The 25,019-nt window shown below is 40.1% G+C and overlaps 1 protein-coding gene across 2 annotated transcripts in view; it reads right to left on the bottom strand.

Moving 5' to 3' along the window:
• RAB27B (RAB27B, member RAS oncogene family) overlaps positions 1-25,019 on the bottom strand; it is a 70,071-nt gene that overhangs the window by 6,798 nt on the left and 38,254 nt on the right. The window contains exons 2-6 of one of the 2 annotated variants that reach the window (XM_018039704.1): positions 14,215-14,290; positions 11,763-11,937; positions 9,960-10,045; positions 4,532-4,635; positions 1,059-1,182 (exon numbers count right to left, since the gene is read on the bottom strand). In XM_018039704.1, coding sequence (XP_017895193.1) covers positions 1,059-1,182; positions 4,532-4,635; positions 9,960-10,045; positions 11,763-11,915 — 467 coding nt within the window. In that variant the 5' untranslated portion in view covers positions 11,916-11,937; positions 14,215-14,290. The remainder of the gene's footprint in view (positions 1-1,058; positions 1,183-4,531; positions 4,636-9,959; positions 10,046-11,762; positions 11,938-14,214; positions 14,291-25,019) is intronic. The other variant, XM_005697258.3, reaches the window with a different exon arrangement.

Raw genomic sequence — 25,019 nt, 5'->3', positions numbered from 1 at the left:
GAACCCAGGTCTCCCGCATTGCAGGGCAGGTTCTTTACCATCTGAGCCACCAGGGAAGCCTATTAAACAATTACTTCCCTCCAATCAATTATCTAGAAGTCTGATTTAGAAATTAGGCAGGCATTGCATAGGATATTCATGTGAATACAATCTACATTTATTTAGAATCCAAAGTTTCAAGAAGACATGTACATTTATTTGTAAAACTCTCAACGAGGTACAGAACTGTCACATTTGGCAAAGTACTTAAATTTGAAAAAGAATGACAATTTCTGCCTTGGGAGTCAGTTTTTAACTACTTGGGGTGTTTAAAAACGTTTTTTACTCTGACATTTAAGCTAGCTAGGATAATAATAATTGGGCTTCCCTGGTGGCTCAAATGGTAAAGAATCTGCCTGCAATGCATGAGACCTAGGTTCAATCCCTGGGTCAGAAAGACCTCCTGGAGAAGGGAATGGCAACCCACTCCAGTATTCTTGCCTGGAGAATTCCATGGACAAAGGAGCCTGGCGGGCCACAGTTCATGGGGTCCCAAAGAGTCAGATAAGACTGAGTGATTCACACTTTCACTTTCAGGATAAAAATTGCAGTATTACATCCAGGTCAGGTATTATTCCTTAGAGTTTTGTAGCGATTGAGAGGCTGTAGAATACAATATTCAAAAGAATGGGCTCTGATTTCAGACAGCCTGGATTGAATTCAAGCTCTACTACTCACCAGCTATGTGGCCTTCCATAAGTTACTCAGCTTCTCTGTGTCTCAATTCCTCATATATCAAACGGAATAACTCTAAATCTCATATATATAATTACAGGGGTTAGATAAATTAAAGTCTAGGAATAGTTGCTAACACACAATAAGCATTCAGTAAATGTGAGTGGTTATTAACGTTGAATAGTTTCATTAAAAGCATCACATATATTCCTCTGGGAGACCTTTTTCATTCATCTGTCACTCCTTAATCAAGGGGATCCCTCCGAATATCAGTCTCATGACCTTGCCCCCTAACTAAGCAGCAGTGTGTGAGGTCAGAGGATATTTCCACATAGCTGACTTACCTGTATTTTTCAGCCAGGTCCCGGGCTTGCCGTTCATTGACTTCCCTCTGGTCTGGCAGGTCCGCCTTGTTGCCAATTAATACTATATCTGGGTTTTCACAATAAGCATTTGCTTGCAGTTGGCCTTGGAAAGAAAACAGATGGAACCAGCAAGTTAGTTATAAACAAGTGATGTCAAAAGACTGCTCATACTTCAGGGTCCTAATTGAATTGTTCATCTCCAGCTTGACTATTTACGAGTTAAATTAGCCCAGGTGCTTAACTCTTCCCAGCCACAGTTTCCTCATCTAGAAAGTGGAGATACTGCCTCGCAGGCAGCAGGCTGTGAAGACTAGCAAGAGTGTATATGAAGCACCTGTGTGAATACCTGTCCGTGATCTTCTGCATCTGGGGAGATGTCCTCTGAGATGAGCACAGATGAGGTGCAGTGTGATCAGCCATCACAGATGAGGTGATGTGTGCTCAGCCATGTCCAACCCTTCAAGACCCCACAGACTATAGCCTGCCAGGCTCCTCTGTCCATGGGATTCTCCAGGCAAGCATACTGGAGTGGGGTGCCACTTCCTTCTCCAGGGGATCGTCTCATCCCAGGGATTGAACCTGTGTCTCCTATGTCTCCTGCATTGGCAGGCGGATTCTTACCACACCCCGTGGAAATGAACACCCGGGAATGTTCACCTGAGTTGAATATACTGCTTTTCAGTCATTTATTCTTCAAATATAAGAGAACATGGTCTTAAAGTATATGTGCGTGTGTGCTAAGGCACTTCAGTTGTGTCTGACTCTCTGCGACCCTCTGGACTGCAGCCTGCCAGGCTCCTCTGTCCATGGGATTCTCCAGGCAAGAAGACTGGAGTGGGCTGCCACCTCTTCTTTAGGGGATCTTGCCCCCCTCCCAGGGGTCAGACACCCGTGTCTCCTGTGTCTCCTGTATTAGCAGGCGGTTTCTTCGCCACTAATGGCACCTGGGGAGCCCCTTCAAGTAGAGGGGCTGTCTGCTCTTTCCTTCAGGAGGCTGCTACATTTTTCCTTCCTGAAAGCCAAGGTAATGATTCATAAGGGCAGAGCGTGTTTGAACCACCACAAATTCATGTAGAAACAATATTAGGACAGGTTATTTGTTTTTCTCTATTTTCCAAAAGAAGGTGGTGGGGAGGAGAAGGAAGGGAGGGAGGAAGGAAAGAAATGATTAAAAAAGAAAAACCTTGCCAACCGATATTTTCAAGGTTATGGGACTATTTCACTGTCCACCTCAAGGCATGCTGAGTGCAACCTTGTTGAGGCCAGAGGAGGAACTGACTCTGTAACACCGGTTATTTGGATATTAGAAATTAAAGCCTTATTAGAAATGGCAATTAATTATCTTAAATTCCAACAGTATCCTGGAAAATTTTACAATCAAGGGAGCATCGCATCTCATCTACCTTGAAAAATGATGAATAAATCACTCTGAAAGAACTGAATAACCTTATTATCGCCTTATCTCCCAGAATCTAATAATAACATTTGGTGTGTTATCTAATAATATTATCTAAAAATAAAAACAAAACATTATCTGTTATCTAATAATAACACTTTAGATAAAGAAATGTAATAATGAAAGAAAATGGAGACAGATCCTAGGATGAACACTCATTTGGAGAAGCAAATAAGAAAGTCAGAATTTGTTGGTATTTTTCTCCAGTAGCACAACTGTGTTAGCGAGCTTACATTTAAAGCCATTATATATATATAGGTGTGTATATATATAAAAGTATTAATTACATGTAATATGAAATAATAAGATATGCATATATTTGAGAATCTAGACAGACAGATACTCAGCCAGGTGCTCTGGGGTATCTCAATAGAACAAGCAGAACAAGTTTGAACCTTTTTAGAGCTCACATTCTAGAGGAGGAAAGAATCAAAACCACAAGTAAGCAAAGAAAGAAGAAGGGGGCAGCAGAGGATGAGATGGTTGGATGGCACCACCGACTCAGTGGACGTGAAACTGAGCACTAGCTCCTGGACATAATGAAGGACAGGGAAGCCTGGCATGCTGCAGTCCATGAGATCACAAAGAGTTGTATACAACTTAGTGACTGGACAACAACCACAAAACAAAAAAATATATGATATGATATGATATAATATAATATAATATATATGATGTCAGGTGGGGGCAGTGACCAAATGAAGCAGAAAGTGTCCTCAGAGCACACAGAGTGATGAAGAACGGTTTTAGATGGAGTGGTCAGGAAAGCTTCTCCCAAGAGATAAATGAGGTCCGAACAAGAACTTGAAGGAGGTGAAAGAACTAACAGCGGTGTAAATGGGAAAACAGAAATCAAGGCAGGAGGAAATAGAGACCAAAGGCCCCAAGGCAGGACTGCGCTTTTCAGGAGAGACCTTCGGCTGGAGGCCAGTGATGGGGGCGGAGTGAGAGTCAACTACAGAGGAAGCGACGATGATGGTCTTTGCTGTTGTTTAGCTGCTAGGTCGCGTCTGACCTTTTGGGACCCCACGGCCTGCAGCACACCAGGCCTCCATGATGGCCTTAGAGGTCAGCAAAGGACTCTGGATTTTATTCCAAGTGAAGTGGGAAACCCCAGAAGGACTTGGAGCAGGGGGATAACATGATCAGATCTTTCTAAAAATAGCCCTCTGGCCACAGACAGCCCCGACAACTCTAGAAATAAGTAGCACCAGCCCCATGGGATTGCTAGTGTGTCCCAGTGCGTTCAAAACTGGCATTTGTAATCTTAAATATGGTCTTTAGTGCTACATCCATTGTAAAGAAAGGAAAAATGAAATACCACTTTCTGCCCTGACATACATCAATCTGGCTTTAATAACTGATTAGGTTAATTTGAAGCTTTATTGTGTTTAAATTGCCATGAAAGCTGGAGATTTTTCTATACCAGTCTTTCTAACATCCGAACGCTTGTCCAAAAAAAGTAAAATTTCAATGTGAGCTTATTGTAAAATTTCAACGTGAGCTTATTGACAGACACACTGTATGGTATCTTCATGAGGCTGCTCTGCTCTGAAACAATTTCTCAGTTAACTGACCGACCCCTGAGTTAATTAACTATTTAGTTAACCCATGTGCAAGGGCACACACTGTAGGTGCCAGTGTGCCTACTCGGAAAATGCCGTGCTTTCTCTGTGTCCACTCCAGGCTAGACAAAGTAGAAGTGACTGCTGGCTGAGTTGCAAGAAGTCCTTTGAGACTTACTGCCCAAGTGGAATGAAGAGCCCGTCCATTGCAATCATAAAGGCCTTACGCATAGATGGCGGTTCATCTAAGGTCTCAAAGGAAAAACCAATTCCAAGCCACTCTGGGTGAACCACACATGAGCCACCACTTTGAAGGTGACACAGGCAACTCGAAACCTGTGACTTTTTCTGGTTTCATCTTGTGAGGCCCAGAAGCACATAGAGCCGCTGGGTCCCAAAGCGGCCAACAGAAGTTATTCAGTCCCACTTACTCATCCAGTTTCTGACATTTAAGAAGCTCTGTTGACTGGTGAGGTCAAACATTAATAAGAAACCCATGGCGTCTCTGAAGAATGCTGTAGTGAGGCTCCGGAATCTGCCAAGAAAACACAGTGGACAGTTCGGAAAGTCAGTCGGCCGGATACTCTGATGACAATACAAACGACACTATGTCCCTTTCAGATATGAACTCTCCATGGCATCCCTCTGGATCATCCTCCCGAGCGGGCGGGTGGGTGGAAAGACTGCTGAGGGGTCAGAGGAGACAATCTGGTTGTAGGTTTAAGATCCCGTTGAGGCTTTAAGTTCCACAGCAGGCACGCATGCAAGTCTGTAACCTTCAATCACACGCTTGCTTACACAGCCTCTTGGAATCCTTCTCTCTTTGGCTCACAGGCATCTTGTGGCCCACGGTTAAAATATAAGGCACTTCAGGACTGAGACTTTAACTTCTACTTTTCAATTTTCCTGTCTGTGGCCAGAAGGAAGCTTAGCACATGGCAGGCCGAAAATAAGTGCCTGTGATTATGTGCAGAGAACCGCAACTTGTCAGCAGTTGGAAGTAGGGTTCTTTTGTAGGGAAAAACAACGTTAGCGAAAGAACGCTTTTATTCACACTCTTTGGGGATAAAACATGCATGTCTCTTAAGGAGAAGGAAGAAAGACAGAGAAGAAAGGAAGAAGGAAACTTTATGATTAGGGATGCGGAGGCAAGGGCAGAGAGACTTACTAGTTGAGGAGGGAAAGTCAGAACACTCATTTCTAAGGGAGGACTTTGAAGCATACACTTCATCATGGGCAGTGTAAGTACTTGCTCTCTCTTGCTCCAACCTTCCTCACCCCAACATCCTCAGGGAACATGAAGATGCTCTGAGATCCACTTCAATGCATGCAATGGGCAAAACCAGAGATGACACACAGGGTCCAGAGAAGCTCTGGGTTATACTGATAAAGAAGTGAAGTTGGCAACTGGTTTTAAGAAAGACACATAACTAAAGAGAGAAGCAGATCCTATCCTAAATGTCCTCCTAATTTTTTGGTCACCTATTTTGGCCTATTGGTAGATTCTTGGGTTTCCTCTGGGTTCTATTCTTGATCCCTTCATCCTCTACGTACATTCACTGGGTTATTTCGTCTACTTTGCTGGTTCAGTTATCCTGGTGTATATGTTGAACCCCAAGTTTATAGGTCTAGATCTTTTCTGCCTTGCTACTTGTATGCCCAATTACTTGTTGGGTATTTCCACTTGGAGGAAACTAAGGTACCGGCAACTTCACATGTTTGAAAGCAAACTCACCCTCTCTATGATTTTTCTATCTATGGCATCACCATCCTCCTTGGGTGCCACAGCCTCCTTCTCCTCCACCTATTATATACAAGCAGTCAACAAATATCTCCTGACCCTCTCATTTCTCTCCACGTACCCTGCCACTACTCCAGTTTCGAGGCCATTATCTTCCACCAGGATAATTTCGGCAGTGTTCTCAACAGGCTTCCTGTCTCCAGTGTTGTTTGGGTCCTCTTGTTCCCCGATTTCTTCCTATTGATTCTATAAATCCTCTGCTAAAAAATGTTAGATGATGATACCTGGCTCTAAAGATAATGACTGAACTTTTCAATAATCCGCCAAGGCTCTGCATGAACTGACCCTTGCTCCTCTATCCAGCTTTATCTCCTGACTACCCACAGGCATGCTGAGCTTCTTTAAGTTCTTAGAAAGTTCACTCTCTCCCCTGGGCTTGCACTCATGCTGTTATTCCTGTGGGTGACCTTGCCTTCAGGCTTCCTTTACCTCCTACCCCCTTAGCCAGGAAAAGATTCACTCATACATTGTGTATGAGTATATATATTTATATATATAAGTATCACTTCTTTAGACTTCCCAATACCGCCATCCGGGTTATGGACTCCTCCTGGTGTACCGGACAGCCCCCAGCCACTCTTTGTTTTCCTGTTACTAGCCTGAAGCTTTATTGCAATTGTTGATTTGTCCAGATTCCACCCTAGATAGGCACCTCCAAGAGAAAAGAAGCTGTGTTCGTAACTCGCTATTCATTGCGTTTTCATGACTCTGAAATATTTTTTTGATGATTAAGTGTTTGCCAGATTTAGGGAAAGAAACAAAGACAGAAAATAGCAAAGGATATGAAATTATTAAGGAGTTAAATTACTTCAATAGAAACAATACTATTAATATGGAGACACAGAAAAGAGATATTTTAGTTAAGACTATTTCCAAAATTAGATTCTTGAGTAGGATATAATCATGATGATTATGAAATACCAAAAATCTTACTCAATTTTATCCTTGTGGATTTGTCCCTACCAGTCACTAGAAGCTCCGAGATTATAGTCCTTTTATTGAATGGTTGTTTCTCTCTCTTTGGGGACTATCTGTACTCACAAAACTGTCTCCTGCTCAAACCAGAAGAGTGTGGCCAAGTCAGCCACAATAGTCTGTTCTCTGGCCTCTCTTTAAGTGTGTGTGTGTGTGTGTGTGTGTGTGTGTGTGTTTCTCTTCTGAGGACAACCTACTGTGCCTTACTCCCCTCTCATTACCACAGCCCATGACAGTTACTTTAAAACATGCTTGTTGGATAGATCACATTGGAGCAAACACTTTTGCATCCATAGCAACAGGGACAGGACACTTCTGCTCTAAGCCAGGCTCATACCCTGGACCACTCAACCCCAGGACCCTTGTGAGCCCCCGGAGTTTCCAGGGCTTTGTGCCCGTGCTTAGTCGCTCAGTCCTGTCCAATTTTTTGTGACCCCATGGACTGTAGCCCACCAAGCACCTCTGTCCATGGGATTTCCCAGACAAGAACACGGGTGGGCTGCCATTTCCTCCTCCAGGGGATATTCCCGACCCAGGGATCGAAACCATGTCTCCTGTGTCTCCCACAGTGGCAGGCAGATTCTTCACCACTGCGCCACCAGGGAAGCCTTTCCAGGGTTTACTCCATGAGTAATCTTATTTATTTCTAGCTCCACCCGCCAACCTCATTCTGTCCCCAGAATGTGGAATGCCAGGACCCCATGAATAAACAGATCCCAGGGGCACGTGATAGCTCTTGTTTCCTCACTGAGAACGAAGTCTGTGCCCTGCATCCTTTTAGTTTACATAAGGGGTATAATCTTTCTCCTCCTTCCCATAATGTGACTTTTATCAATAACCACTATCTTACATGGGTTACAGTGCCAGACGTCCTCGGGCACAGGCTTGAGGTGTGAGGCATTGTTTATCTTGTTGCTTAGCTACACTTTAATATACAGAACGCAAAATTCTCAAGGGATGAATAACCTTGGTGTTACTAAGACAATCCCTAGTATTTCCATTTCTCTCCTAGAGCAGCTGTCTTAAGGGGACAGATGAGAGAAGCCTGCCATCACGCTAGGCTGGCATATCGTGTGCGAAGACATATGGGAACCACATTTTCTCATATTACTTCTTCAAAAATGAATTAAATTGGTCTATAAAACATACATCTTTGTGACAACAAAACTGACATATGAACAGAGATTCCTGTGAGGAACGACTTCAGAGGAACCAGCCGCGTTGAAGGATGCGTGTAAATGGAATTCACAGTCAAAAGAGCTCACAGAGAGGGCCCGGCACCTCTCCTGGCGTTTACACTCACTGAAAGTGAGAATGTTTTGGACTCATTTCAAAGACTGAAGTGTTTACAAGCATAAACATTGCGAGACATGTGATGCAGAATTTGGAGGTATGTGCCTTCTATGTATCTTCTCTGACAACCTATTGCCAATTTTTGTTTCATCTAATATTGAAAAGCTGCACTAGCTTGGGGTCTTCTGTGCTTTGAAAGCTTGGATCTCAAAGAAATGTATTTTCTTCAAATCATGGCATAGCAGCACCAGCTGTAAACAATCAACACTACCGTCTACCGTGTGTCTCTTGTCTGGGTTGCTGCACCAGAGACAAGGCTGAGAAAACAATCATGGTCTCTGTTCTTATGAAGCTCACAATTGTGTTGGGGTGAGAAGGCCACAAGTGGATTGAAGAACAGCCGTTAGAGACAAAAATAAAAGACGCGCCTTATCACAAGATGTTGTTGTTCAATCACTAAGTCGTGTCCAACTCTCTTGCGATCCCATGGACTGTTGTCTGCCAGGCTCCTTTGCCCACGGGTTTTCCCAGGCAAGAATACTGGAGTGGTTTGCTACTTCCTTTTCCAGGGGAATCTTTCTGACCCAGGTATTGAACCCATGTCTCCTGCATTGGCAGGCAAATTTTTATCACTGAGCCACCAGGGAAGTCTTATTACAGGGTGGTATATAATTAATTAACTTATTTAGTTAAAGTAACTTAAAGCATGGATGGGCTTCCCGGGTGGCACTAGTGGAAAAGAACCCACCTGCCAATGCAAGAGACACAGGAGACTGGGTTCCATCCCTGGGCAGGGAAAATCCTCTGGATTGCAGTGGATGGCAGTCCATTCCAGGACTCTTGCCTGGAAAATCCCATGAACAGAGGAGCCTGGTGGGCTACAGTCCATAGGGTCGCTAAGAGTTGGACATGACTGAAGCGACTTAGCATGCATGCAGCCTCCCAAGGCATGGAAGAATAGACATTGTAAGAGTTTAAGAAACAGGGAGTTTGCTTCAGCTGGGGAGTTTGGAAAAGCCCCACCAGGCACGTGTAATGTGAGCCAGGCCTATTGAAAATCCAACTGGAGGGTGATGATGTGACCGAAATCATAGTAAAGTCAGTCAAATGGTACAGGATGCGTGGCTGTGTGAACACAGAAAGAGATGAACAATATATTAATACCCTTTCCTTCAACTCACTCTTCAAGTAGCACTTGTAACAATGTTAATTTCCCACCCCAGTTCAATTAAATTCTGGATTTTTTTTTTTAATGATCACAAAGTACAAAGACAGTGCATAAGAATCTTCACAGAGATTTCTGAAAATTTGATTTTTGCAATCTGCACCAAATACACAATTGCTAGTTATGGTTAATTCACTACAGATAATTTATTTTTATTTGTTGATACAGATGTCTATTCTGAAACCAGGAGGAGAGCTACATTTCCTTACATTTTTCAAGTTCACATACAGTAGTCGCACTAAAGTGGCACATACAATACCACTTCCCAGGTGGCACTAGTGGTAAAGAATTCATCTGCCAGTGCGGGAGACATAAGAGACATGGGTTCGATCCCTGGGTTGGGAAGAGCCCCTACCCGAGGAAACAGCAACCCACTCTAGTATTCCTGGCTGGAGAATCCCATAGTCAGAGGAGTCTGGCCTGCTACAGTCCACAGGGTCACAAAGAGTCGGACGTGACTAAAGCAACTTAACACACACACACACACACTGTACAAACACACATTGACATTAAAGTAAATTTTTCTAAGCTATTTGTAGCTAGAAACAAAATAATTCACTATTACCGCTCTTGTCCTGCAGTGTCCCAAAGCTGAAGATGCACCTTAAATGCTTTCCCTGTTGACCCATTTTGTCCCTGTGTGTTGTAAACCTGAAAGAATACAAATGTCATTAGTTTATGCTGCTTTGATTTCGTCAGCATTCAAATTCCCTGGGTTCACTCTGCGTATTTTTTCTCAATTATTATAGTCAAAGTTCACAGTGGAGAATAAATATTTGCTTTTTTTCTCCTAGGAGTTATCACATATACTCTCACTTTTAAATGTCAAGTATGGTTTTCAACACAATTTATGCATCCTGCAAACTTAAATTAGACACCTTCTGTCATTTCCTCAAGGAAGCAGCAAACAGTCAACTAAGGACCCAAGTTCTAGGTTCGAATATCAACTCTTCATTTAACTTCATAGATTTTTACTTTCTTACTGGCAAATTGAGACCCATAATCTCCTATTTTACAGAGTTACTGCAAACTTAAGTGAAATAACACATTTGAAGGAATTTTTAAAACAGTAAAATATTTTACAAGTATTTGAGTATCTTCTACTGTGGATTGGGACTTTCAAAAAGACTTAGCCATGAAATGCACACAGGATTGCTCAATAAGTTTACACAGGCTATTCCAAGTCTTCCCTTTTTACCCATTTCTTCAAAGGCTCTTTTTAGAAAAGTTTAAATTTTATAGGTGATGGCCTTTTGAGTTCTTAATTTAAACCAAGTATAACAATTGTAATATTATCTAGCTCCCTTACTTACGGTTTAGTGAAAATAAAATATTTTAAAGGGAAAACTTTGCACGGACTTATACCTAGATCTGTGGAGACATATGGGAGGGGAGAAGGCCCAGAAATACCCTGGAGGGATTGGGAGCAAATTTGCTAAGACTACAGTATTGATAAGTTTCAGATAAGGGACAGGACATTCTAAGAAATCATGATTTAACTTCTCAATCCTCATTTTCTTTGTTTTTTTTTTTTTTCTCCCCAATTCTTGAGGGATGAGTGAATTTATTTTTTAAGAAAGATTTTATTGGTGTATAGTTGCTTTAAAACGTTGTATTAGTTTCTAATACAACAAATAGAGCAAAGCGAATCGGCGGTAGAGGTAAGAGGGGATTTGCAGCCATGAACCGGGGCTGCCGCCATCTTGGCCTCAAGATCACCTTGGGCGGCAGCGACTCTGGCTCCGCTTCTGTGCCTATGCTCCACGTCTCACATGTCACAATATCCTTACTCCTGTCATTAGCGTCTAGCACAGGGGAAGGAAGTGGTTGTGATTCTCACTTTAACTCTCTTATCTTGAAAAATAGCATGGGTTGGTCTCACATTCTGTTCATAAGAAGCTAGTGATTGATGGCTGAGTCTACACATAAATAAAAAGGCAGCAGGAACTCACAAAGCTCATGTTCCAGCTATTTGCCAATCATCCTTTTAGCCTCTTTCTTAAGCACAGGGAAATGAACACTTTGTTTTTATTGAGAAACTTAGATCAAGAGTTGATGGTTTTAGATAACGAATTCCTGTTTTGAAAGATTCCTTAAGAATTCATAGAAAACACACTATATAAACCCATAAATAATTTATTTTAGTTGCACTCTGTGCTTCTGGAGACAAGTGCCACTGGATTTTTTCTAAGCAAAACGTTATTTAGAGTTGAGACAGTGAAATATAATATTCAAATTGGATCAAAGTGACAGGTTATGAATTTCATGTGATAAAAGACACCTTGCAATGCAATAAACATATTTTCTTAATTCTTATTTTATATATAGGAGGATCAGCAACCGGTTAACAGTATGGTTAAAAACTTACCACACGTTTTTCCCGAAAGTCTATCCCTACTGTCGTGATGAACTTGGGATTGAATTTGTTGTCTGTGTATCGATAAAGAAATGTTGTCTTCCCTACCCCTGAATCTCCAAGGGCCAGGAGTTTGATCAGATAATCATAGTCCCCATCGGTCATAGTGATGGTCGTGATGGTGGGCCTGTGTTGAAGGAAAAATAAGCATTTATGATGAACACTGTTTTCTTTTGGCTTCCTTCAAAACAATGTAAATTTAACTTTCAAAGTTATAAGATTGAAATGCCTCTATTCTGTGAAATTCTGAGTTAACTAGTTCAGAGCAGCCTCAGAACTAAGAACTCTCCCATGATTTCACTTAGTGCCTATCTTTTTACGTCACGTCAGGTGAAAGGGTTAGCTGCTCAGTCGTGTCCGGCTTTTTGCGACCCCATAGACTGTACCAGGCTCCTCTGTCCATGGAATTCTCTAGGCAAGAATGCTGGGGTGGGTTGCCACTCCCTTCTCCAAGGGATCTTCCCAACCCAGGGACCGAACCTGGGTCTCCTGCATTGCAAGCAGATTCTTTACCATTTGAACCACCAGGGAAGCTCTCATGTCAGGTAATATGGAGCAAAAAGCTATGCGATACCCACCATGGATGGCCATTGTCAAGGCAATAGTAGAACTTAAAGAGTTACAGCTTTTTTTTTTTTTTTTTTTTAAACCAGTGTCCCTTCGGATCAGGAGTATGGTGCTAGGAAGATGAGTCACAGGGAGCAGAGAAGTATGTCCAAGACGATGCATGTGTGTAGAGGGAGGCTGAAATTATATATGAGTAATAGAAGACAAAAACCTAGGGGAATATTGTGCATCTAATCCTGCAGGATGAACTTTCTGTTATGTGAATACAAAATATTCTCTCTTTAATTAAAAAATTTAACAACGGAATGACAACTTTTAAAAACATTGATTTGAAATCATTTCAATAGCCATGTTTTAAAATCTTCTGTTTTGAAATACTGAACCCTCTGTTCTTCAATGGCAAATCTGCTGAATATTTTCTAGGCCTTGGAAAAAGAGGAAGAGCTATTCAGAGGCATAGCTATGGTAATTCTGCTAACATTTCCCCTGAAGGAATATCTCTTGCCATTTCTCTCATTGCCCTAAACAACTGTCTCAGTCTTCATTTCTTCCGTTGTTACAATAATCACAGGCGCTAGATGCCAAGGGTTAATGTTAAATACAGTGGTGACATGGAAACTCCTGCTACATGCTTCTGAATTACACCACCATCCACCAAACACTTGGTGCAGTGTCTGCTCTCCAGGGTAGCAAAATGATTTGCCATTTGGTACAACTGATCTGGGTTATAGAAATGGATTTGTCATATTCTATGTAGAGAAAGGCTTATGAAGATGTCCCTGGATTAGAAACATTCTCTTCTATTAGGTGATAGGGAGGAATATTCCTCCACTTCTACAGTTCAGAAAACACTGTACTCTTCAGGAGTTCTGAGGTGATCCACATCAAATGTCAACAACAGGCTATTCCATAAAAATTGCTACATACTTCTAATCACTTTTCTATAAGTAAGAAAATGATGCAATTTAAACAAAACTTTTAAAATTTTATATTGTCATTTTAGCACACGGTAAAACTAAAAGGTTTCAAGCCTTTGGATAAATAACGATGAAAAAAACATTATCATGTAGTTAGCCAGCCAGAATTATTACATCATTTGGAAGATTTACAATGTTTTTACACCAGAATTTTCTAAAATTTGAACTCTACTGATGCTAAATCCTAATAAATGTATTATGGGTGGTGAATATCTATTCTTTAATTAGTGAATGGTTTTTGAGTGCAGATACTTTGAGAGCTGCCTTATATTTCTGCACTAAAGCTTTCCTCTTATAACATCATCCTTTCTACACTGAGTGAGACTCTCAGGGTGGATGCTTGCTGACTACGAATGTACTCTTTTCCTTTTGTAATATCTATAGAAAGTATAATCACTGCTCAGGAAGAGGTGCCTAGCAACCATCCACAACCAGCCTTCCCTGATACAGGTATCTCCACCATTGATGTGAAATTCTTAGAAAATGTCTGCCCTGATGGACTGTGTAGCAGTGACTAGTTCTGCATTGGATGGTACTAAATGTCTTATCAGTACTTTTTGGTTGAAGATATTGCTGCTCCTAGTCTTTCAGAAAAATGTGTTGCTAGAGGAGATTGATGCCAAAGTTGTATAGTTCCCCCCCCCCGCCCCATTTAAGGTTCTCACCACCACCATCACTCTATCTTATTCTCTCTTTCCCTTCCAAACTTGCTCATGCGAAGCTCCTCCAAGGGTGATCAAGTCTGCCTGACTAGTAGAATGGGATAAAACTGTTAATTCTCTTGGGGAAAAAAACAGATTAAATTAAAATATTCTTAGATAGTTAAGTAATTAAAGCAAAATTTTCCCCCAGACACAAACCTTGATAATCAGAGGGAAGAAATTGAAGCTACTGGTTACCTAAATACAAGATAAAGTTGAGGGATACTGTGGTTTCCTGGAAAAATGAAAACAGAGTCAAGAAGATACATCAGCACATTTTAAAATTTTGCTTAAAGTCTACTATGTTTTTCACAATATTTTTTTATTTTTTATTTTTAATTTTTTTTATGTTTTTCACAATATTATTGGTGACAGTGTCACAAAAGGTTACACCTTGAGCAAATCTAGTTAAATGTCTTCAACATATAGTATCAGGTCCAAAGACAAAAGTTATAAAATTCTTTTACAATTTATGTGATTTTCTGAGTTCTAAAATACATGCTTTTATTTCAATAATCTATCCTTGGCACAGCAAATATAACACTGCAAAGAAAAATAAAAGCCTTGAAAAGCCTTCTTTTTCCAAGAACTGGGCTAAAAACAAAGATCTGGGAAGGATAAAAAAGCTGACAAGTTTAGCAGTATTGTTTATTCCTGCACGATGACTGACAGTATTTGTAGTTCTATGAATCTAAAAGGGAAGAAAAAGCCAGAAGACTGTCATGCTTCAGGAAATGGGTCTGACTCCTCCCTACATTATCTCTGTGTCACAAACTATACCGTATAAAATTACAAAAATTAATTACAAATTACTCTGTAATCTAACTTTTGACATGGCATGCACACACTTAGAAGTTGAACAAAGATGCAAGACAATACAATATAATTTTACGTGGTGGAACATGATTAGTTGATAAATGAGTCAAACAGTTGTGCTTTTTAGTTCCAACAAAACGATAGCTTTCATGGACTACAAATGTCAGAGAAGCTTTTGTGGAAGAAGAGGGACTTGCATTTAACCTTACAGCATAGGGAGGAATGAGGTATGAGAGGAGATTCAGGACCATATTAATTGCCACTTACAGAATGGGACTATCGCTCCTTGCCAGCTACCTGACCTACCATGTACTTCTGCCCTGACGCCAATCTGTAGTGCATAGACGGCCTGGGGTTGCCTCCCAATCACATGCTTATTCAGAGTCAATGCCCCTAGCTAACGTGGATCAGTTCTATTGCAGCCCACACAGAATCTTTTCTTTAAGCGAAAGAAGGTGGAGATTTTGTGGCACTGAGCATAAATTCCACCTGAAATGAATGGGAAACTTGGCACCGTGGAAACAATTTATCCAGTGTCTTCAATAGACTATTAAAGAAACGGACATAGTGAGCTGGGTATAAGATAGCTTGCCTCCACGTTTCTTTTAAAAATAAATTTTATGAGTCAGTTTTTACTGCAGTGGGTAGCCGTTTGCTTCTCCGGGGGATCTTTCCAACCTAGGGATCGAAACCAGCTCTGCCGCATTGCAGGCAGATTCTTTACCATCTGAACCACCAGGGAAGCCCTCACTTCATACATATATACATATAATTGTTTTGCATTCAGCTTGTATTTTTTTTTTTTTTAGTTCTTTTGTATTTAGTTTGGTTCCTCTTTTACAATTATGTGATTTCCTGAGTCCTAAAATATATGATTTTATTTCAATAATCTATCCTTGGCGCAGCAAATATAACACTGCAAAGGAAAATAAAAGCCTTGATAAGCTTTCTTTTTCCAAAAACTGGGCTAAAAAAATAAAAAGATCTGGGAAGGATCAAAAAGCTGACAAGTTTAGCAGTATTGTTTATTTCTGCACGATGACTGAAAGTATTTGTATTTCTATGAATCTAAAAGGGAAGACAAAGCCAGAAGATTGTCGTGCTTCAGGAAATGGGTCTGACTCCTCCCTACATTATCTCTGTGTCACAGACTACACCACAAGAGCCACAAGGTCTTTTGGACACAGAAATAGCAGCGTCTTCCTCAGAGCCTTTCGTGGGACAGTGAGAGGCTGGGAGGAGTAGGGCAAAGAGTTCAAAACACCCATGAGGTTCTGTTCAATGAAGCATCTTAAAGGTAGAAGGAAATCTAAGTAATTACGTGGTCTAGCCTTTAGTTGGGGCTTCCCCAGTAAAGTGCAATGCAGTGCAATGCAGGAGACATAGGAGACGAAGGTTCAGTCCCTGGGTTGGGAAGATCCCCCGGAGAAGGGCATGGCAACCCACTCCAGTGCTCTTGCCTGGAGAAGCCCATGGACAGAGGAGCCTGGTGGGCTACAGCCCACGGGGTTGTAGAGTTGGACACAAGTGAAGCGCCTGAGCACACGTGCACAGCCTTTAATTTACAGATGAGAAATAATGTGTAGGGAAGTTACATAATTTATGGGGTGACAGTTTCTAATAGAGGAAACCCCAAGACTGCTGTTCATGATTTGGAATGGAAAGTGAGTTACAAAGGTAGAAAGTAGAAATATTTTCAGTTTATGGGGGAGAGGAGCTTTCTCTGGGAACATGATTTTCGTGGTCAGACTATCTCAAATGAGGTTGCCCGTTTGTTCTTTCTCTCTCTCTTTTGACCCTCTGATGTTTCATTCTTGCTCAACATCAATTCTATTAGCTCAGGAATTCACCTTCCTTGACCACTGCTAGAACCACAGAGTCCAGTACGGTGGTTGGTATGTAGGAGGAACTCAATACACATGTGTGTGCACGCTAAGTCACTTCAGTCCTGTCTGTCTTCACGGCCCCATGGACTGTAGCCTGCCAGGCCCCTCTGTCCAGGGAATTTCCCAGACAGGAATACTGGAATGGGTTGCCATTTCCTTCTCCAGGGGATCTTCCCGACCCAGGGATCAAACCTGGGTCCTTTTAAGTCTCTTGTACTGGCAGGTGGGTTCTTCACCACTACTGCCACCTGGGAGACGGCCAATACATATGTGCTGGTGTGTAAATCTATTTAAGCTTCTCAGAGCCACACCAGTGTGATGATTAACAATATTTATCTTTGAATAGTTGGTGGAAATGGTGTGTCTCCAAGTTCAGAACATGGATTCTCCTTCCTTCCTCACCTATAAAGTGAATATTTAGATGAAATAATGACCTTGTTAATTTCCATGTCTGGTTTCCTGCGCTTATTTTTCTATTTTAAGTTGCACAAGAGTATAAAAACTTCCTCAAAACAGAATATCTTTAGAGGAACGGTTTCAAATAACCTGGGAAGAGGGAAAGGACAAAGGAACTATAATTTTTGAAAGTGAGATTTGCGTTGGCAGAGAATACATAAACTTGTCTGCTGAAGAGTTGAGAGCTCAGAGCACGGGGCTGCTCCAGGAGAGCACCCATTTGTCCATCTAACACCCACTGGCACATTCTGTTTTGCATGATGCTTGCATGGTTCTGCGGATAAAACTCTGACTTCTCTATCAAGGAGCTTAACCAATGCTACAGATATGTGTGGATGACTACGACACAGACAGACGGACCCATGCAAACTTAGCTGGTTCCATAAATAACCACTTTAAGAACATCCTGACAAGCTACGACCTTGTGATCTGAACTTATTAAATTCATAAAAACCAACTTAATATTCTTAAGGTACTTCGGAAAGCTTAAAATGGTAGACAAAATATCACTGATATTGACTTGCATTCAGTGTAGATGGTTTCAATAAAATAAAACTAGCAAGCATAAAACGGACAGCTGTTGAATATTTTCTCATTTATCTTTATTTGATGGGTTTGTGTTGGGCTGCAGTAAGAGCATTTGAGGTCTGGGACTCTCCGAGCAAGCTCTTCATTATCTGAATGATAGCCTGAAGGTGGTTCTCATTAACTGACCTTGAAATACAGCTTCCTATAACCACATGCATGTCCAGGACGGTAGAGTTAAATTATGGATGGCTGGGATACTCTAGGGACCCTCAGCCTTGCATCAGTACAACAGAAGGCATTTTCTGGAAGGAAGGAAGCTGAAGGAGAAGGGGTGTAAATTAAAAAGAAACAAACATTCTCTGTAGTGTATCCTATAACATTTTGTTCTTTTAGCAAGGTTTATTAAAGATAATTTTTACTTCCATATTTCTAAGGGCTATTTAGAATTAATGGATGTGAACCTATATGGAAGATTCAAACCAAATTGCAATCATAAATCAACATCAACTTAACTGAACAACTTTTACTTAAGTTGACAGGGGTCACTGTGTCTCCTGGAGCAATCAAATCTATTTTTAAAAAGTGTGTTCATTTTGTTTCATTCTATGGTCAAGGGATATAATATAACAGAGAGAAACCAAGAATTCATTGAGCTCATGCACACTAAAAATAAAGGGCAAAAATTCTAACACAGGTCAGCCTTAAATTGTTTTTTTCCTCCATTGATATATCATTATTCTCACAAACTAAGCACACTGCTAACCAATGAATACTTTTATTTGTCTAAAATTCTTTTTTTCTGTAAGGTAACATTTTCCCCTTTAGCTTAATTTTGTGGTATCTTTCAAAACTGTATGAATTTCCCTTTTACTTTTTCGTATGAGAATTTCCAAACATATACAAAGTTTGAGAGAAGAGTAGTGTACCGCCATATACTGACTGCCCAGCTTCTAAATTACCAGTACATGGCCAATTTTGTTTCATGTTTACAAAACTCTCCCTTTATCAGATTACTTTGAAGCAAATTCCAGAGCATCATAACATTTTTTTCATGAATAATTCAATATAAATCTGAAGACGTCTCAACTAAACATTGAGATTGTGCTTACCTATAGAGAAGACTGTCAAACATTTGGCTTTGTGCACATTTGATAGTCAGAAGCCATATCCTATACTGTTTTAGCCTGTGTTTCTTTTACAATGATCAAGGTCAAGTGTCTTTTCATATGGCTAAAGGTTATTTGTATTCCTTTTTGTGTGTGAATGGAAAGTTCACATCTTGTTCAATTTTTAAAATGGGTTATTCCTCCTATTTTTAGAAGTTCTTCATGTCTTTGGGATATTAAAACTTTGCTATTTACGTTGCAAATACTTTCCCTCATTTGTCTCTTTACTTTGCTTGTGATATTTATGCCACCCAAAAGATTTTTATTTTTGCTGTTGGTGTTTGGGGGAGGAGAAATCAAATTCTGAACGACAGCAATTCACTCGTGTGTTCTTTGGCTACTTACATGGTTTTAATTTTATGTTTAAATATCTAACTCACCTGGAATTTACGAAAAATGTGTTATAAAAAGTGATTCAAACATATTTTTATTGTTATCCAAATATAACTTACATACAAATTCATCTTCTCATCACTGATTTAAGGTACTACTTTTGATACGAAGTAAAATTTCATACCCAGTTGAGTGTATTCCTAGATTATTCTTCTCTGTTCCCATAGTCTGACTGTCTCTTCATGCAGCACCAGTTTAAATATGATTATTCATAAAATGTTTAATATCTGAAAAAGTTATCCCTTTCTCATTGTTCCTCTTTTCTCAACATCTTTACAATATTAAATTTTCTTATCCCCAAACATATGTCTTCCATGTGGTCAAGACATCTACTGTGACTTTCAGGATGACTTCATGGGTTTTCTATGAAGTATTTTATTTTTTCATTTGCTTTTGTAAGGGATTCATCTGTTACTTTCTGCCTATTATTGTTTTCCTGTTTTATGAAGATTCTTGACTTCTTCATGTTGGTTTTATTACCCAATGCCTTGCCAAAACTCCTTATTATTTTAGTGTTTTTTCAATTCATCATTTTGAATTTTCCAGATGTACAATTATATCATTGATTAACAGATATACCTTCCTTTCAAATTTTTATGCGTCTATATGTTTTCTCTTATCTTTTTTCATTGGCTGATGCCTCTACTATAAAGGTAAAGAATAGTAAAGATAGTAGACATCCTTATTTCTGATTTTAGTTAGAAAGTCTCTTGTGTTTTCCCATTAAGGAATATGCTGGCTGTTTTTAACATGAGTGGATATTGAATTTGTCAATTATTCTTTCTTTTTCTATTGAGATGATCTTCTGTTTTTTTCTCCTTAGCTTAATTTTATTGATAAATTTCCCTACAGAGCAATACTTTACCTTTCTGAAATAAATTTCACTTATTCAGGGTGTAATATTTTTTAATGGGCTGTTAGGTTATATCACTTACACTTTAACTTTTTATCAGTTTTAGTAAGTAAGATTTATCCTGTTTTTGTAATAATTTTTGCTTTTGAGCTTTACATTGTAATCATTTCATTGACAGGATATGAAAGTTTTCCTTCTTCTTCTGTACACTAGAGTAGGTTACATATTATGGAGGTTATTTGATCTTTAAATGTTTGAAAGAATTTCCATGTGAAACCATCTTATCTGGGTGTTTTTTTTGGGGAGGGGGAGAGGATTAAATTAGTCTCTATTTCTTCTCTGATAATTGGTCCATTTAATCCTTCTCCAGTAGGATCCATTTTGCAAAGTTATAATTTTGTAGAACATTAATCGTTTCATCTAAAAATTCAAATGTACTTTATGGAGTTGTACAAACTACTCTCATAATGATTTTTAAAATATTCTGTTTTGATAGTCATTTTTCCACCTGACATGTCTAATTCTATATAATTGCACTTATTTGTGTAAGGCTTTAGAAAATCAGTGAAAGAAAGTACCAGTCTTATTACCTCGAGCTTATTTTAATTTTCATATTATAGCCCATTGTGCCATAATCTTGTTTTCTACTGTCATTAAATTTCTCTTAGAATGCCCAGCTCTAATCCTACTCTTTCTTTTCAACTCATATCATATCCACACTTTCCTTGCTCTTGAGTTACTACACTTCTCCAACTTTGTTCTGGTTTCTCTGCGCCCATAAGGGGCATAGAACTCTGGGGTCAAGATCCAGCAGAGCTTGAAATTCTGGGCTTGAAACTGCTAAACCCCAAATTTTCTCAATGACTATTCTTAAAACCCTGCAGCTTGCCAATAATTCTCACAATCAGGGTCAGGATACGGCTGCTTCCTGGTCTAAAACATTTTTACCTGAATTGAAAGAGCTTTTAAATCATTCTGTTTACTAATATTGATCCATTTAGATCAATGCTTTTTGTGTGTTTCCCTAACACTGGATCATTACAGATCAGCTGGAGCCTCCCAAATACAAAGCTATTTTGTCCCCAGTTGTAGCATCATATTGACATATGTTCTAAATGGAATATTTCTGAAAAGGAGATGAGAACAATGGCCTAGCATTATCCCTGGGGCTCACATGTACCCCTGAGTAGAAATCAAACCCCTTACTGATATGTGGTTAAAAACACTGTTTAGAAAACATGACTCAAATCTCAGGGTCATTAAAGCAATTCAGGCTTTTGGCTTTAAATGGTCAACAGGAATAAAATAGTACTTTACAAAGCTGCTGTTTCAGATTCCGAGAAACCTCTGAAAGCTTGTACTTATATTTTTTAATGCTGATAAACTGAAATCCCCCTTAAAAAAGGGAACTTCACAGCCTTCTTGGAAACTTGAATGTTTGCAGTCCCAAAGTGTGTGCAGGGTCACGCTTAGGGCACAGGCTTTGAAGCTCACGGAAGTTGTCATTGACCTGTCACCTCACCTTGTTGGCACAGGAAAGAACTGGGCTACAGTTTCTCTAGCTCTCATACAATCACCTTATTTAGCTTCTTGAAATCCTAGACTGAGTGTGTGTGCAGCTTCACAGAGAAGGCGTAGCCCCTTTAGCAGGTCATCTGCATCTCTGAGTTTAGAGGTGGCGAAAGACACAGGCACGTTCCAGGCGTCCTTCTGGATTCCTTGTGGATTTCCCCGTTTGATCTTGCTCTGACCTCATGTCCATCTCTCTTTCCTGACCCTGGTTCTGATGACTTCGGGTACAACGCAACAAAGAAAAGCAATAGGCTTACACAGACTGCCTAACCAACTCCCACAACTGTGTAAAATCCAATCTGATTAATAAAGCTCATGTTCTGTATCACTTACAGTGATTCTACTTTTTTGAATGAAAACATTCAAATGCCATCATGCTAGAGAAGAATCTTGAGAGTCGCTTGGACTGCAAGGAGATCAAACCAGTCAATCCCAAAGGAAATCAGTCCTGAATATTTTGGAAGGACTGATGCTGAAGCTGAAACTCCAATACTTTGGCCACCTGAGGCAAAGAGCTGACTCACTGGGAAAGACCCTGATGCTGAGAAAAATTGGGGGCGAGAAGAGAAGGGAGTGACAGGATGAGATGGTTGGATGGCATCACCGACTCAATGTACTTGAGTTTGAGCAAACTCCGGGAGATAGTGAAGGACAGGGAAGCCTGGCGTGCTGCAGCCCATGGAGTCACAAAGAGTCGGACATGACTGAGCGACGGAACAACGACAACAATTCAAATGCTTGAATGTTGAGAATCTCACTTCAGGTATATGCCTTTTTTTGAGGTTTAGGAAATTGAATAATTGACACACTTATAGTTAAGATAGTATCATGATAAGTAAACCTATTTCATCTTGGGTCTCCTATATATGCTGTGCTTAGTCACTCAGTTGTGTCTGAATCTTTGTGACCCCATGCACTCTAGCCTGCCAGGCTGCTCTGTCCACAGGGATTCTGCAGGCAAGAACACTGGAGTGGGTTGCAATGCCCTCCTCCAGGGGATCTTCCCAACCCAGGGATCGAACCCAGGTCTCCTGCATTGCAGGCAGATTCTTTACCATCTAAGCCTCCAGGGAAGCACTATATAACTTACTACAAACTCATAAATTGTAATTTTGAAAGACAGCCACGTAATTCCCACATTAAGGACTGCTTGGATGTCCTGCTAAGCAGCTGAGAGGGTCTCTCAGTGAACCATCCAGTAGCTAAAGTGTTTGTTGTTTATTTCATTGCAGTATTTCTATATCTCCTGCAAGTTAGTTTCAAGTCTTATGGTTATGGCCATTTCCCCCCCAAAATTTACACACGTGAGCTAGTGTACACATTAGCCTTCACCTCAACATTGATGATTTAAAGGAAGAAGTTGGCTTCTAGCCCAGTTTTCAATATATTAAGCCAATGGGAGAATAATTCTTTTATGGCTTGGAATAAGAGCTTCTGTAGATATTAGTCTTGAGTTTAAGACTTCATGAAATTCAGAAATAGCAATGAGAAACTTCACAGATAGTTTTCTACAATATTACAATGTAGGATTTTATGATTGCTTCTTCAGATAGATAAGAATGACACTAGGGCACTTCTAATGGATTTTACCAATTAACAGAATTTTCACATAAATATAATTTTTACCAAAGAACACGATTTGCGACTATGAATAGAAAAATGCCACACACAGGACAACTGCAGCAAAAATAACAAAAATATCAAATAAAAAAGGAATATTTGAGACAATTCAAATGATAATGTCTAACAAGAGTTATATTACCTCCTTACATATCAGGTATTTTACTAAGAACTAAGTACTAAGGTTTAACACATTTAGTTTTTAACATAACTCAATTTAACACTACAGATTCAACTCAATCTCTACCAAAATCTAGCTGCCTTTTGGAAGAAAATACAAACTACCCTAAAATTTATACATAAATGCAAAAGTCATAGAACAGCCAAAATAATCTAAACCAAAGGAGAAAACGTTGGAAGATTCATACTTCCCAATTTCAAAACTTACTACAAAATTATAGTAAATAATATAATGTGGCACTGGCCTCAAAGTAGTCATATAGATCAATGGAATAGAATTGAGAGTCTAGAAATAAACTTTTACATTTATGGTCATTTGTGGTAAGAAGGCCAAGACAATTCAATGGGGAAAGAATAGTTTTATTTCAACAAATGGTGCCATGGCAACTGGTCAATCACATTCAAAATAATGAATTTGGACTGCTGCCTTATACCATACTCAAAAATTAACAGAAAATGGATCATAGACTTATATGTAAGACCTAACATTGTGAAATGCTTAAAAGAAAACATAGGAGTACTTATTCATAACCTTAAATTGGATAGTGGTTTCTTGGATATAATACCAAAAGCACCAGTAACAAAAAATAGATAAATGAATCTCAGCACAATTGCAAACTTTTTTCTTCAAGAGACACCATGAGATGAATTAAAATGCAACTCCCAGACTGGGCAAGAATAGTTGCAAATCATATTTCTGAAAAGGAATTTTAATCCAAACTATAATAAAAAGACAACCCAATTTAAAAATGGACAAAGGATTTGAATAGAGATATTTCTCCAAATATTATTTTCACATGGCCAATGAGCACATGAAAAGATACTAAGATAACATTTGTTTCCCTGGAGAAGGGAATGGCAACTCACTCCAGTATTCTTGCCCGGACAATTTCATGCACAGAGGACCCTAGAGGGCTACAGTCCATGGGGTGACAATGAGTCAGACGTGACTGACCAAATAATACCAGCATTAGTTACCAGAAAAGCACAAGTCAAAACCACAGTCAAATGCCACTTCCCACCCACTAGGATGGCTATCATAAATTTAGGGACGGCATCAGGTGCTGGTGGAGATGTGGAGAAATGGGGCTCCCATATCACTGGTGGGCATGTGAGACGCCACAGCCACACTGGAAAGCAGTTTGGCACGTTCTCAAACAGTTAAACATACAGTGATCTTGCTGCTGCTGCTGCTGCTGCTGCTGCTGCTGCTAAGTCGCTCCAGTCGTGTTCGACTCTGTGCAGCCCCATAGACGGCAGCCCACCAGGCTTCCCCGTCCCTGGGATTCTCCAGGCAAGAACACTGGAGTGGGTTGCCGTTTCCTTCTCCAATGCGTGAAAGTGAAAAGTGAAAGTGAAGTCGCTCAGTCGTGTCCGACTCTTCGAGACCCCATGAACTGCAGCCCACCAGGCCCCTCCGTCCGTGGGATTTCCCAGGCAAGAGCACTGGAGTGAGTTGCCATTTCCTTCTCCATACAATGATCCTAAGACCCA

This window comes from Capra hircus, chromosome 24 (assembly GCF_001704415.2).
Source record: "Capra hircus breed San Clemente chromosome 24, ASM170441v1, whole genome shotgun sequence".
NCBI lineage: Eukaryota > Metazoa > Chordata > Mammalia > Artiodactyla > Bovidae > Capra > Capra hircus.
This window is presented reverse-complemented; position numbering and strand designations above follow the sequence as displayed.